Below are 14,073 nucleotides of genomic sequence, written 5' to 3' on the forward strand. Positions count from 1 at the left end.
AAAAAATATATATATATATATATATATATATATATATATATATATATATATATATATATATTAGTGCTGTCAACGTTAACGCGTTAACGCATGCGATTAATTTTTGTCTGGTTTAACGTGTTAAAATATTTAACGCAATTAACGCAGCATCCGTCTTTTCTGCCATCCGTTGGCTAGCTTTACATTATATGATCACGCTCTTATTCATTTAAATGCTTTTAAACATTTCAAGCGCGGCAAGACAAAAGAGAAAGCGCTGTCTGTGAATGTCTTTGTGACACACACACACACACACACACACACACACACACACACACACACACACACACACAATGCATAGACAGGGCGCCAGAATCCAGTTCTCTTTCGCGCTTGAACTAACAATAACAATCCCAAAATGTCAGTTTTGTCGATTATCCTCATAAGAGCAGTCTTAAATGATTTATATAAAGTCTAAAATGAACGAAGAGTTGCGAGAGAATGAGGCGCGCGTGTGAGATCCATAGACAGTACGGTATATAAACGGTGAGATCCGCGTGTCTGTCTGCTCTTAAAGGGACAGCAGCCAATAAAGCTTCCTGTCAGTAAAGTTAAAGAACAAAGGGAACAGAGAAAATGACTCACTGCTGTTGACTAAATAACTTTTGTAGCTTTAATAAGGATTAACTATTTAATTTATAGTTTATGCAGTGCAGACTGCATATAACTTTGATAACTTTATTACAGTATATTTCCTAACTGTTAAGACAGGAAGGGCATGAATAAATATGACATTTATTATGGGTTTATGTTAGCATTGTTTTAAGTTCACTTAAATTAAAAAGTGTTATATTTTTGAAGCCTAATAAATGTGAAAAAGAAAAAAAAATCAGTAGCTGTATTAATATCAGTAATACTGGCCTTCATTCATAAAAAGATGCCATTAAAAAATTATTTAAAATATACTGTCTATGTTGTTTCTACATTAATTTGATTAACTGTGAAATTATTACATTATAAAATATATTAAAAACGTACAAAAACATTTCTTTTTTTATTGCGATTAATTGCGATTAATCACAGAAAAAATGTGTGATTAATCTAGTTAAAGTTTTTAATCGATTGACAGCACTAATATATATATATATATATATATATATTGTCCCTTAATGGAAAAAGTGTAACTGCAGTCTTAGTGGAAGAGAGGGGGTACCAGGGGGTAGGGCACTCTAAAAAACACTGAACTAAGGAAAAGAGGTATGTAGAATTGCACAAGTTCTACTGCTAAAGAGTGCAATGTCAATACAGCCTGTTACCTTAATTTACATTTCTCATAAGCTTAATTGAATTGGCCTAGAGATAAAAAAAAAGGACATTTTTTTTGTCTTAAGACTACATAAATAGCTACCAAAATTAATGTCGGTAACTGCAGTTTGACTAAAAGTTGACAAAAAACGAAATGACTTTTCGTCAACTAAAACTAGACTAAAACTATAAAAGACAAAATGACTAAAATGTGACTAAGACTAATAAGTATTTTCATCTCAAGATGAAAACTAAGACTAAATCAAAAATGGCTGCCAAAATTAACACTGATGTTATACAGACGCAATGTTCTTCCAGGGAAATGGTCTCCTCCCCCACAAACGGTTCAGCTGCTGTGGGGATGTCTTCGGCAGGGCGGAGGTCGACCTCTTCGCCTCAGAAGACAACGCTCACTGCCAAGACAGGGTGCTGCAAACCATTTCGGAAGCTAGAGCGCCCTCAACAAAGGTGCCTGTACGCTCAGAAATAGGCAGTGTTTTCTAGCTGTTGTGCTACACTAAACGTAGACCCTTGTTCATTTTAAGTACTGAGTGTGCTCGCATATTTACAAGAGCTCCTGGATCACTCAGTCGCACCCCCTCCACACTCAAAGTCTATGTGGCAGCCATAACAGCGTTTCACGCACCGGTAGCCGACAAACCACTGGGAAGGAACGACCTCATTGTCCGTTTTCTCAAGGGAACTAGGAGGTTAAACCCTTCGTGCCCCCGTCTGAGCCTATCTGGGACCTCTCTAAAGTCCTGGAGGGTCCCCCTTCGAGCCGCTTCTGTCTGTGGACCTGAATTTGCTCTCGCTCAAAACTGCTTTTCTGCTGGCACTGCCTCAGTCAAGTGAGTGGGTGATCTACAAGCGTTATATATGAATGCCTCCTGCCTGGAATTTGGGCCAAACAGCTCCAAGGTCGTCCTTAAACCGAGGCACGGTTATGTTCCTAAAGTACTCTCCACTCCATTCAGAGCACAGGTAATTTCCCTGAAGGCTCTATCCTCGCCAGGTGATGAGAGTGATGTGTATTTACTCTGCCTCGTAATGGCTCTCAGGAGATTTATCTGGAGCGTTCTGCCTCATTTAGGCAGTCAGAGCAACTCCTTGTATACTTTGGTGGCTGCACTAAAGGTTTAGCCGTCACAAAGCAGAGACTGTCGCGCTGGATAGTGGATGCTATCGCGCTAGCTTATAAGTCCAAAGACCTTCTTTGCCCCTTGGGTGTCAGAGCTCACTCCATGAGAGACATGGCCTCTTCGTGGGCCTGGTCCAGTGGAATACCCATTGAGGACATTTGTTCGGCGGCTGGCTGGGCCTCGTCGTCCACATTTGTGAAGTTTTATAACTTGGAGGTACCAGGCCAAGGTTCTCTCAGTGTAAGTGTTAAGCACCCCCCTCCCCCCCAAAATAGTCTTAGGGCTCATACATACCCGGCTCTGGCCTTCAACTGGTTACTATGTATCCCTTATGACCATGAACTACGGTTCCTAGTTATCCAGTATTTGAAGCCCATCTAGAACTGGCGTATATTAGGATCATGCTTCCCTTGTGGTTCATTCATATGCCTTGGGTTTCGGTAGGGCAAAGTTAGCACGCACAGTGTTTTGAAGGGGGTTCCCATAGCGTAAGCTAGCCTTATGCAATACGAGAGACCTTTCGAATGGGAACTACTTGGTTACTAACGTAACCTTAGTTCCTTGAGGTTAGGGAACGAGTATTGCGTAACCCGCCGTGCTACTGTGCTAGGATCAGGAGATCGCTTCATTTGTTTAAAACCTGGAGCACCTAGGCGAGGCACGGCAATATATATTTACCATATAGCCTCTGACCACGCCCATCTGGCGGGCTCTGACACGCCAGGCGTCCTGATTGGTTCTGGCGTCAAAGCCGCCTCGCCATAGGTTCGTGACGTTGCAGCAGCACAGCCAATGACCGCTCTCACACTCAGTTGTGCTCGCTGTGCAGCTGCACTGCATTTTAAAAAGTTTGCTTCAATATTCTCGAGAAAAGGAGGTTTTCCCATAGCGTAAGCTAGCCTTACGCAATACTCGTTCTCTCATCTCAGGGAACTGAGGTTATGTTAGTAACCAAGTAGTTATGGCTAGAGTTACTACATTAGCCTCAATCCATGGTGAATGTTGCTGATTTGTGGACTGAAAGCCTTCTATAAGTGTTTCTCTTGTTTCCACGTCAGCGCTGTTTGATCTGATATCTATAGGTTAGGGTTAGTTGAATTTGAATGTTTCTCACTGGAACTCACAGCGATGATGATATTAATTCTGAAGCGAATTCAATGGATTTCTTCACTGGATCTCCAGAGTCTGGATCTCCTAGTAATAGTGTTGTGTGATTGAGATCGGCCCGCGACTGGCAAGTTTGGGGCGCTGCGCTGTCTATGATTGGTCCGAAATATATATTTTTTTGCATTCGCTGCTCAGCAACGCTATGGTCGCACCAGCGCAACCTAAATAAATATTTGGTCACACCGGCAGGAAAAATGGTCGCAAAAATGCGACCAATTGGTCACAATCTGGAGCCCTGCTGGGTTTGTTTTTTGTTTTTTCAACAAATGGTCAGTAGAGGAAGGTTTGAGAATTTTATATTGATTGCCAACATCAGATCAAGCCTAAATACTATTTTAACTTTTATTTTAAATAATCAGTAAACACCAAGTTACTAATAAAGTTGTATTTGTCAAATATCATATGTTGTTCATAGTTATAGAGATTCTTCTTGGAGTAACTTTGGTAACAGGGTTGATGAATACAGTCAGTGCTACAGTTTGTGTAAAAACTGAGACAAAGGATTGAGATTATTTTCTTTTCTCCCCATCATGCAGTAGAAAGCGCCCAGATGATGTCACTTCCTGTGTGTCACAGTTTTGAGAAATGCTCTGGTGTCCCACTTTCACATGCGCATGAATGGAAGTCAGTGCAAGGAAAAGTCTAGTGTGAACGTCCATTAATAATTAACGGTTTTAGTCAAATAAATATCAATCTCAAAGCTGGTGTCAAAATATGGCAGTATTGTATATTTTAATGTTAATATCATGTTAGATAATTGTGTCATTTACCAAATATATGTAATAGTTCTTGCTAAAGAAACATGGGATTCGTGCCTATAATATTTTAAAAGATTCTAGAAAACACAGGATGAGATGGAGACTCCCTGTGCGAGCATATGCAAGTTACTGGTGGACTTGTCGGTGAATGGTGGATGGTAGATTTGTGAATGGTGGATGGTAGATTCGTGAGAAGAATTGGATTTACGGGACACATCATCAGTAGTGTTCCTCTGGGTAATGGGGTGTTTCGGCCTTTGACACTATACACCCTCTCCAGAGGCGGCCAGCTCTAGGTTGATCAAACCTCAGCTTGCGTCCCGAGTCCAATTAGCCATGAGAGTCGCCTTGTTGTCGAGTGGACATCTCAGGGGACTGTGCATGGCAGAGCCGTCCTGATCCCTGAGTCAAGCCAAAGCCGACTTATCTCCTGGCACACTACTTGGGGGCCCAGCTGGGGTCGTTCCTCTTCAGCCAGAGCCACTGGCTGCTTCTTTCTGCTGCCTCTGATGCAGCTTTAACAGCTGTGCGCTGGTTCTGGCCCTTAATTCCCAGGTCCCTCATCAGTTGTTAGTTCATCACCGATGAAGAACTGCAAGTCAGTAAGCACTCCCTTCACCACTGAAATGCTGCGTGACTTAGATGGTTTAATCTTCTTACAGGCCCAACTGATGTTCTCCTCAAGTTTTTCTGAGTAACCTCCTGGTGCATGGAACGGTGGTAGTCAGGGTGGTATTGTCGTCCATGTAGGCTCTGAGGGGAGGGAGGCGCCGACAAGAGCCGAGTCTTTGCCCACCTACAACCCATTTTGAGGCTCGGATGATGATCTCCATCGCCATGGTGAAAGCCAAGGGAGAGACGGTGCATCCAGCCATGATGCCTACTTCCAGGCACTGCCATGAGGTGGTAAATTCAGGCGTAGTGAAGCAGAATTGCAGGTCCTGAAAGTAGCCTTTGACCAGGGTTGTGATGGTGTCCGGGATGTTAAAGAACTCAAAAGTAGTCCAGAGGAGCTCATGGGGCACAGAGCCGAAGGCATTTGCAAGGTCCAGGAAGATCACGTGGAGGTCCCTTTTCTCCATCTTTGCCATTTGGATCTGGTGCCAGATCATGCTGGCATGTTCTAGGCAGCCAGAGAAGCCAAATATTCCTGCCTTTTGTACCGATGTATCCACATACTCGTTTCTGTGCAGGTACTCGGCCATCCTTTGTGCAATGACCCCGAAGAAGATCTTACCCTCCACGTTAAGCAGGGCAATGGGGCGGAACTGGTTGATGTTTGCTGCGTCCTTCTCCTTTGGGATTAGGATCCCACCTGCCCTACGCCACGCTTTGGGTATGGTCCTCTTCTGCCATATTGTCCTCATGAGGCTCTAGAGAAACCTAAAAACATCTGGTGCGTTCTTGTACACTTTGTATGGGACTCCGTTTGGCCCAGGCGCTGATGCTGTTCGTGCCCGATGGACGATCTTCTCCACCTCTTTCCACGTTGGGGGACCGATCTCAAATTTATGCTCTGGGGGGTTGATTGGTGGAATGTCTGGAGGGATGGCCAGGTGTTCATAGTGCTTTGGATCAGAGTGTGTTGATCTCAAGTGCTCCTCCAGGTCGTTCTTTGTTGTTCTTAGAACTCCACTTTTCTCCTTGGTGAAGAGAGTTTTCAGGAACTTGAAGGGATCTTTATAGAACCGTGTTCTTGTTTGTTCTTTATTCCTCCTCCTTTTCCGTGAATTCTCTGCTCTGCGGAGGGATGCCAGACGTGTTTTAATGTCAGCTTGGAGGGTGCTTATGCCCTCCTTTTCCACTTCTGAGGCCTTCTTCCAAAGTTTCCTGAGTTGTCTCCTTTCTTGAACAAGGCGCTTGATTTCCTGTTGCCTCCTGGAGACTGGTGGAGTGGGAGCCTGTTTAGTGACTTTCGACTCTAGTACCCCAAAGCGTTCTTTTCCATATTGATAGATGATGTTTCCCATATCCTCCAACTTCTTCTCCACTGTACCTCGAAGTTGTTCGAGGGACAGGGACAGATCTTTATTCACCGTTTCCCACAGCTTTTTCTCCGCAGCACCGGGCCACTTTACACGCAGTCTGTAGCTTGGGAGTCTCCGCTCGACTGCAGGTCGGGGAGGTTGGGTGGGTTCCACCGCTGATGTTTGTTCCACCGCTAGTTCTGTGCTTGAGTTTGCTTCTTCCACGACGGGGGTGCTGATGCCCTCCAAACTATGGTTTTCGTCCAGTTGGTGAGCTTCATTCGACTGATAAATTCTGATAAATTAAAAATAATAATTGGAAGATAAATGTTCCTCATTTTTGGAAAGTTTCAAAAACAATATTTTATAACAGTTGTCTACTTTCTACTATTACATCAGGGCTCACTTGCATGTCCTTTCACTTTATATTTCTCTCTTTGAATTATTTTGATGTACTGAAAATCAAATTAATAATGTTCTCTTTTGATTTCAGACCTGATGGAAGTGAAGGAGGAGAGTGATGAACTGAGTGAAGTAAAGGAGGAGAGTGAAGAACTGAGTGAAGTGAAGGAGGAACATCATGTCAATCCTGAAGGAAAACCATTGAGTCGCTCAGAGACTAAAAATATTTTTTTAAAGAAAAGAAGAGCCAAGAAATCTTTCACCTGCACTCAGTGTGGAAAGAGTTTCACAAGCAAACAAATTCTTGATGTTCACATAAGAGTTCACACTGGAGAGAAGCTGTTCACATGTGATCAGTCTGGAAAGAGTTTCACATGCGAATCTAATATTGATGCGCATAGGAGAGTTCACACCGGAGTGAAGCCGTTCTCATGTGATCAGTGCGGCAAAACATTTCTTAGTGCATCACACCTGAAGACACACCTGACAGTTCATACGAAGGAGAAGCCGCATTCATGTTCTGTGTGTGGAAAGAGTTTTTCAGTGCTGCAATATTTACATAAACATCAGAAAATTCACACTGGTGTGAGAGAGTACATGTGCTTTGAGTGTGAGAAGACTTTTAATACAGCTCAACATTTAAAACTGCACCAGAGAATTCACACTGGAGAAAAACCTTACAAGTGTTCACACTGTGACAAGAGATTCATTCAGTCAGCAGATCTGAAAAGACATGAGAGGATCCACACTGGAGAGAAGCCGCACACATGTGATCAATGTGGGAAGAGTTTCACAAACAAACACAGTTTTAATGTTCACATGAGGATCCACACTGGAGAGAAGCCATTCTCATGTGATCAGTGTGGACAGAGATTCTTATGCAAACGATATCTTAAATATCACATGAGGATCCACACTGGAGAGAAGCCGTTCTCATGTGATCAATGCAGCAAAACATTTCTTAGTGCATCACACCTGAAGACACACCTGACAGTTCATACGAAGGAGAAGCCGCATTCATGTTCTGTGTGTGGAAAGAGTTTTTCAGTGCTGCAATATTTACATAAACATCAGAAAATTCACACTGGTGTGAGAGAGTACATGTGCTTTGAGTGTGAGAAGACTTTTAATACAGCTCAACATTTAAAACTGCACCAGAGTATTCACACTGGAGAAAAACCTTACAAGTGTTCACACTGTGACAAGAGATTCATTCAGTCAGCAGATCTGAAAAGACATGAGAGGATCCACACTGGAGAGAAGCCGCACACATGTGATCAATGTGGGAAGAGTTTCACAAACAAACACAGTTTTAATGTTCACATGAGGATCCACACTGGAGAGAAGCCATTCTCATGTGATCAGTGTGGACAGAGATTCTTATGCAAACGATATCTTAAAGATCACATGAGGATCCACACTGGAGAGAAGCCGTTCTCATGTGATCAATGCAGCAAAACATTTCTTAGGGCATCACACCTGAAGACACACCTGACAGTTCATACGAAGGAGAAGCCGCATTCATGTTCTGTGTGTGGAAAGAGTTTTTCACTGCGGCAATATTTACATAAACATGAGAAAACTCACACTGGTGTGAGAGAGTACATGTGCTTTGAGTGTGAGAAGACTTTTATAACAGCGGACTGTTTAAAACGGCACCAGAAAATTCACACTGGAGAAAAACCTTACAAGTGTTCACACTGTGACAAGAGATTCAGTGACTCATCATCCCTGAAAACACATGAGATGAACCACACTGGAGAAAAACCTTACAAGTGTTCACACTGTGACAAGAGATTCAGTGACTCATCATCTCTGAAAACTCATGAGAGGATCCACACTGGAGAAAAACCTTACAAGTGTTCACACTGTGACAAGAGATTCAGTGACTCATCATCTATGAAAAGACATGAAAATACACACACTGGAGAGAAACATTACAAGTGTTCACACTGTGACAAGAGATTCAGTCGGTCAGCACATCTAAAAAGACATGAAAATACACACACTGGAGAGAAACCTTACAAGTGTTCACACTGTGACAAGAGATTCAGTCAGTCATCATCTCTGAAAAGACATGAGAGGATCCACACTGGAGAGAAGCCGCACATCTGTGATCAGTGTGGGAAGAGTTTCTCTATTAAAACTCACCTGAAGCGACACATGAAGATCCATGCAGTGGAGAAACCACATCACCTCAGTCTGAGATCACGGTAAGTAGTTTATTTTCATGTGCTGAGCAACAAAGTCTCTTCTGTGTAAGTTAGACACACATCACCCCAGAGATGGGACCAAGTCACACATGTGCAAGTCTCAAGTAAGTCCCAAGTCTTAACCTTCAAGTCTCAAGTAAGTCCCAAGTATTTTTTTCTTGGGCAGGTCAAGTCACAGGCTATGGCAAGTCAAGTTAAGTCATGTCCTGTAGTAGGTCAAGTCCAAGTCAAGTCACCTTATTATTGTAATTTTACCTGCAGAATCTGATCTTAATAAAGTGAAAAGACAAGACAAGAAGAAACCCTTAAGTTTTCAAAAAGCATTAGACATGTGACCCACTATTCTGCTTCATAAGTACCATGTTGACAATATGACATGACGTGGTTTAATGTAGCCTAAACAATGATTACCAAATTTCTCTCTCATTGCTCCTCATAACCACTGAAAGCGGTCAAAAATCGAACCAAAAGTCAAATTATTATGGACGTTATCTGACATTAAGCGTTTCTGCTTCACATTTTCAGCAGGGCAGCGGAGCGGCTGTGGGTTGACTCCCCATGGTTCTCATAGGCTTTATATACAAGTCCTAACGTGAAAAAGCTTTATGGTTTAACCCTCTGGGGACCAAGTTGTTTTTGGGGTCCTTGAGATGTTCTGACATGCTCTGACATTTGTGCTTTTTTCAGTTATTTATAAACATGTTAATGGCAAAGGTGTAAATTCACTCTATATAGCACAAACAGGCCTACCATAATATGCGAGCAACGTGTATGTAGATGTTTGTATTTTTAAGAGAATAATGTTTATGCGTGGTTATTGGAAATTTTTTTTATGAAAGTTGCTGAATTAAGACCACAAAACACATATTAAATATGTGTCCACAAGACTTTTGACTAATGGATGTTGTCCCTTTGAGTTCTAGCTTCAAAATTATGTGAAAATAGTCTTGCTTTATCGTTCACAAAAAAAAAATACATTGATTTAAATGGTGTAAAACAGGTTTTGCTTGGAAAGCCAATATGCGAGGGGGAGGAGTAGTTTACACCTTAGATTACCCAGTCCCACCCACTCTGCATAATGACTCTGCATAATTAGCCATTCATTCAGGTGTGACACTGACTGAGCCACAATGCAAGGACAAAATATATATTTAGAAGAAGACTTATATTGACCATTTAAGATTTCGCTTACATCTATCTTGTAAATATGTTTTGCTATTTTATTAAAAATGTTACAATTACAACAATAATTACAATTTCAACAATATTTCAAGTGTACTCTTTCTTTGTAAAAAAGAAAAAGAAAAAAGATTATAGGCCTACATTTTATTATATGTATTCATTAGTTTGAATATAGCAAATATATATATATATATATATATATATATATATATATATATATATATATATATATATAACGTTAGATATGAGCAGAAATTGCTAAACAAAAGATTATTTGATGTGGCAGTATATTCTACAGTAGCCTAAAAACTGTACCCAAATCTAGTCAACAAGTGACTGACTGTAACGTTGTTTTTATGAAATATTAGGGCATATAAATGCTAATACGTTGCTTATACAAATACATTTTATTTCAACATATTCCAGTCGATTTTTACTCATCTCAGTAGGCTATAGCAAAGCAGTTTATTCTTTCACACACAGACGCGCGATTCATATTTAGGCTAAACAGTCTTTACAAATATGTACCCTTCATTCATCTCACAGAAAGGCGAGTCATATTATAGAAATGCGATTCATCTTTTTGCGGTTTGCATAGGCCTACACTAACGTTATTCCATAACGTTATTCCACATCAACACTTGAGAAAAGAAAACAGCCTACCTCACTCCTCAGCGGGATCTGCTCCTCATATCAGGAGATATTGCTCCTCATATCAGCACTGTTCTGAGGAAACTTTTCTCCATAAGGTAGGCTATATTATGCCTCACTCGCGGTGCTTTGTTTACAGCTGATGTGGGGGCGTTTCACAGACTGAAATGGTTCTCAGAATTTGCATTTGAATAGCACACGCTCTCCGGGGAGTGGTCAAATTACTTTTGAATGGCTCGTAATGAGCTTGACTGGAGTCGCTCTCTTTTTGTACAGATTACAGAAGCTGAGAATATTTGTTTTTTATATAAATTACTTCATTTAAAAGATGCGATCTCAAGCTTTATGCCCGTGGGTCTGTTTGCCTGTTTGACTGAATTTTCGCGGAGTTATAGATCATTTTCGAACGCGTTTCAAATGGGAGTTTACTGAAAGAGAGAAGGCAGAAATCGCATCGTTAATTTTTCTTTATTTGTCAAAAAGCAAAACACTTTATTTTTATTGTGAGTATACAGAAAAAAAAAGAAACTGAACAGGATCGATTGATGTATTACACGAAAATGAAAGATCAAAATTACCAGAGCATTTAGTGTTTATTTTCATTGCTAAAAAAGAAAAGGAGCAAAACGCGCGGGCGCGTTTTTGGTCCCCAGAGGGTTAATGTACCTAAACCACAATTTAAAAACAATTTATTGCATCACAATAAGTGTATTGTGTTTGTCAAAACATTTTAGTAACTAAACTGAATTTTATTAGGTTTAGTGACAACATGTTACAATGTTTACATGGTACAATTTCTGGTAAGCTATGCTTTTTTATTATTTCAATTCAATTTTTGTGATTTGATTTAATATTGCCTCATTTGGATAAATATTAGGTAGGCTACACAAGGTAGGCATTCATTTTTCTCAAGAAAAAAAACAACTCACCTAATGCTGTAACATACAGAGAGCCCTATCAGCTGGCAGTATTATTTAAGGTTAAAAATAACTCAAATAAATATAATGCATTTTTTTTTTATTGATAACAACTTTATTTAATGATATAAGTAAAAATATAATAAATATGTAATATAGTACACATATTTAGCAAAATACTCTCTATAGCTCTTTTTTTCTAGCCAACTAACGTGCTATAGCCTATATTATGGTCATCAAATGGCTTTCCTGAGGTAAATGTTATGTGACATAATTGTTCTCCAGCTGTTTTATTGACCCCTTTGTTTGATTGATTGGTCGATATTATGTAGTGATCGACCGATATATCGGTCGGTCGATAAATCGGGCCGATATTTGCAGGTTTGACGTGTATCGGCATCGGCGTTCGCCGATAGTTTTTTTTCCCGGCATTAATTACAGACAGGCGTTCGCAGGCAGCTCTGTGTTGCTGGAGACGCTGCAGTTCACGTGCAGCCCATGCACTGCCCCTCCCCCACTAGCAGAGTGCTGGAAGCCTCTTCAAGACAGCGGTTAGTTTTAAAATTTTAACTGTTTGACTTGGCTGAAATACACTTTGAAAGTGGAAACACGTTGCTCTATATGTGCATGCAACTATAGCTAAGCAAGTTTGTGGGTCCAAATGGAAAACGCAAATGCCTCATCTATAAAACTGCTTGTCATTGTATTTAAGGAGCTGCAAATAGCTAAGTTTGAGGCTATCCATATACATACGGCAGCTGTTACAAACACTGGTCATAGGAATAAATAATGCCGACGTTGTTTGGTGATTCCGTGATATTTGTGGGAGTTTTATTCAGCGACCACCTGGCTGAGGTTTGGACGTGTGCTCGTAAAAAATGCGACGCGGTTGCGACACGCATGCGTTTTAGACACGTTTTCCACACGTTTTAGACGCGATCCCTAATTCATAATAAACTTAGAATCTATTTGGTTTAAAATCGTTTTTGTTTTGTTTAAAATGGAGATCACGATTACATATATCAGACAACTACACAGAATAACATTTTCCAGTCAAATTATTTTATTTATTATGCTTAAATATTTATTTTCTGAATTTATTTTCTGAATTTTAATTATGCTTAAATATATATATATATATATATATTCAGTATTTTCAGCACTGAACTTTTTTTTTTTTACTTGATCTTCCTCACATGTTTTTTAAATATTTGTCAAGTATTTTTTTTTTAAGTTCAATAAATGTTCCTTTCTTAATTGAGACATTATATATTATATTTGTGTCATTTTTATGATGTAAACTGAGTGAGCAAAAGCAGTATCGGCTCCAAATATCGGCCCAAGAAAATCGGCAGCCCGTTATCGGTCATCAGCTAAGGCTGATGAAAAAAAATCGGTATCGGCATAAAAAAATCCATATCGGTCGATCCCTAATATTATGAGGAATATACATTTCGGTAAGTTGCACTGTATCTTTCAACAGTGTTCATTCGTGTTTATTTACTATTAGCTAGTAGAGATGATCACGTCACATTTACAAGCACCAAAACGGTATTTTTTTGTTTGAATTTCGTAATAAAAGTGACAGAGCAGGTTACTTATGATATAAAAAAATCTCAGATTCTGTCTAGTCTGTCGGTCTCCATGTCCTCCTTGCTTCGCGATTTTTCTGTGCATGAGAAAATGGATGTGTGGCGTGAGAGCGTGTGAAAAGTGTGAGTCTCGGTGAATGCGTGAGAGTTGGCAGCTCTGTGTTCGTCTTTTGCCATCTTGTGACTAATTCTTGAAGCCGAAAGCGATGACCCTCGGTACCCCTCCGGCTGACATGTTGATGTGATACCTGATCTAAGTGGGCATGGTGTGCGTAAGGTATGAGAGGGCATGACTGATGATAGTGTCATGATCCAGTCATGACAACGCTATTCTCAGCCTGCGCTCCAGCTGGGTAATCAACTTTATTTTTTAAAATAATTAATATATTTTATATTCAAACTGAAAACATGATTAACACTCAAGTCGTTCAAGTCATCGTGTCTCAAGTCAAGTCAAGTCCCGAGTCTTTAAAGGGTTAGTTCACCCAAAAATGAAAATTCTGTCAGTAATTACTCACCCTCATGTTGTTCCAACCATGTAAGTCTTTCGTTCATCTTCGGAACACAAGTTAAGATATTTTTGATGAAATCTGACAGAATTTTGACTCCTCCATAGGCTTCCAGTGTGACTGAAACTCACCGGCCCAGAATAGTTAAAACATCGTTAAAATAGTCCAAGTAACTACAGTGGCACTACATTAAGTTTATCATGCGACGAGAATACTTTTTGTGCACAAAAACAAACAAAAATAACGACTTTATTCCACTTTTCATTTCCTTCTCTCTGGGCCTCGTAGT

At 40.3% G+C, this 14,073-nt stretch overlaps 1 protein-coding gene across 2 annotated transcripts in view; it reads left to right on the top strand.

The window, feature by feature from the left end:
* The window catches only part of LOC309488696 (uncharacterized protein), a 28,647-nt gene that overhangs the window by 9,233 nt on the left and 5,341 nt on the right, over positions 1-14,073 (top strand). The window contains exons 1-2 of one of the 2 annotated variants that reach the window (XM_082157034.1): positions 6,499-6,588; positions 6,812-8,933. In XM_082157034.1, the coding sequence (XP_082013160.1) occupies positions 6,817-8,933 (2,117 nt within the window). In that variant the 5' untranslated portion in view covers positions 6,499-6,588; positions 6,812-6,816. Of the gene's footprint in view, positions 1-6,498; positions 6,589-6,811; positions 8,934-14,073 lie in introns of those variants that run through there. The other variant, XM_082157033.1, reaches the window with a different exon arrangement.

This window comes from Leuciscus leuciscus (assembly GCF_965113295.1).
Source record: "Leuciscus leuciscus genome assembly, chromosome: 1".
Lineage (NCBI taxonomy): Eukaryota > Metazoa > Chordata > Actinopteri > Cypriniformes > Leuciscidae > Leuciscus > Leuciscus leuciscus.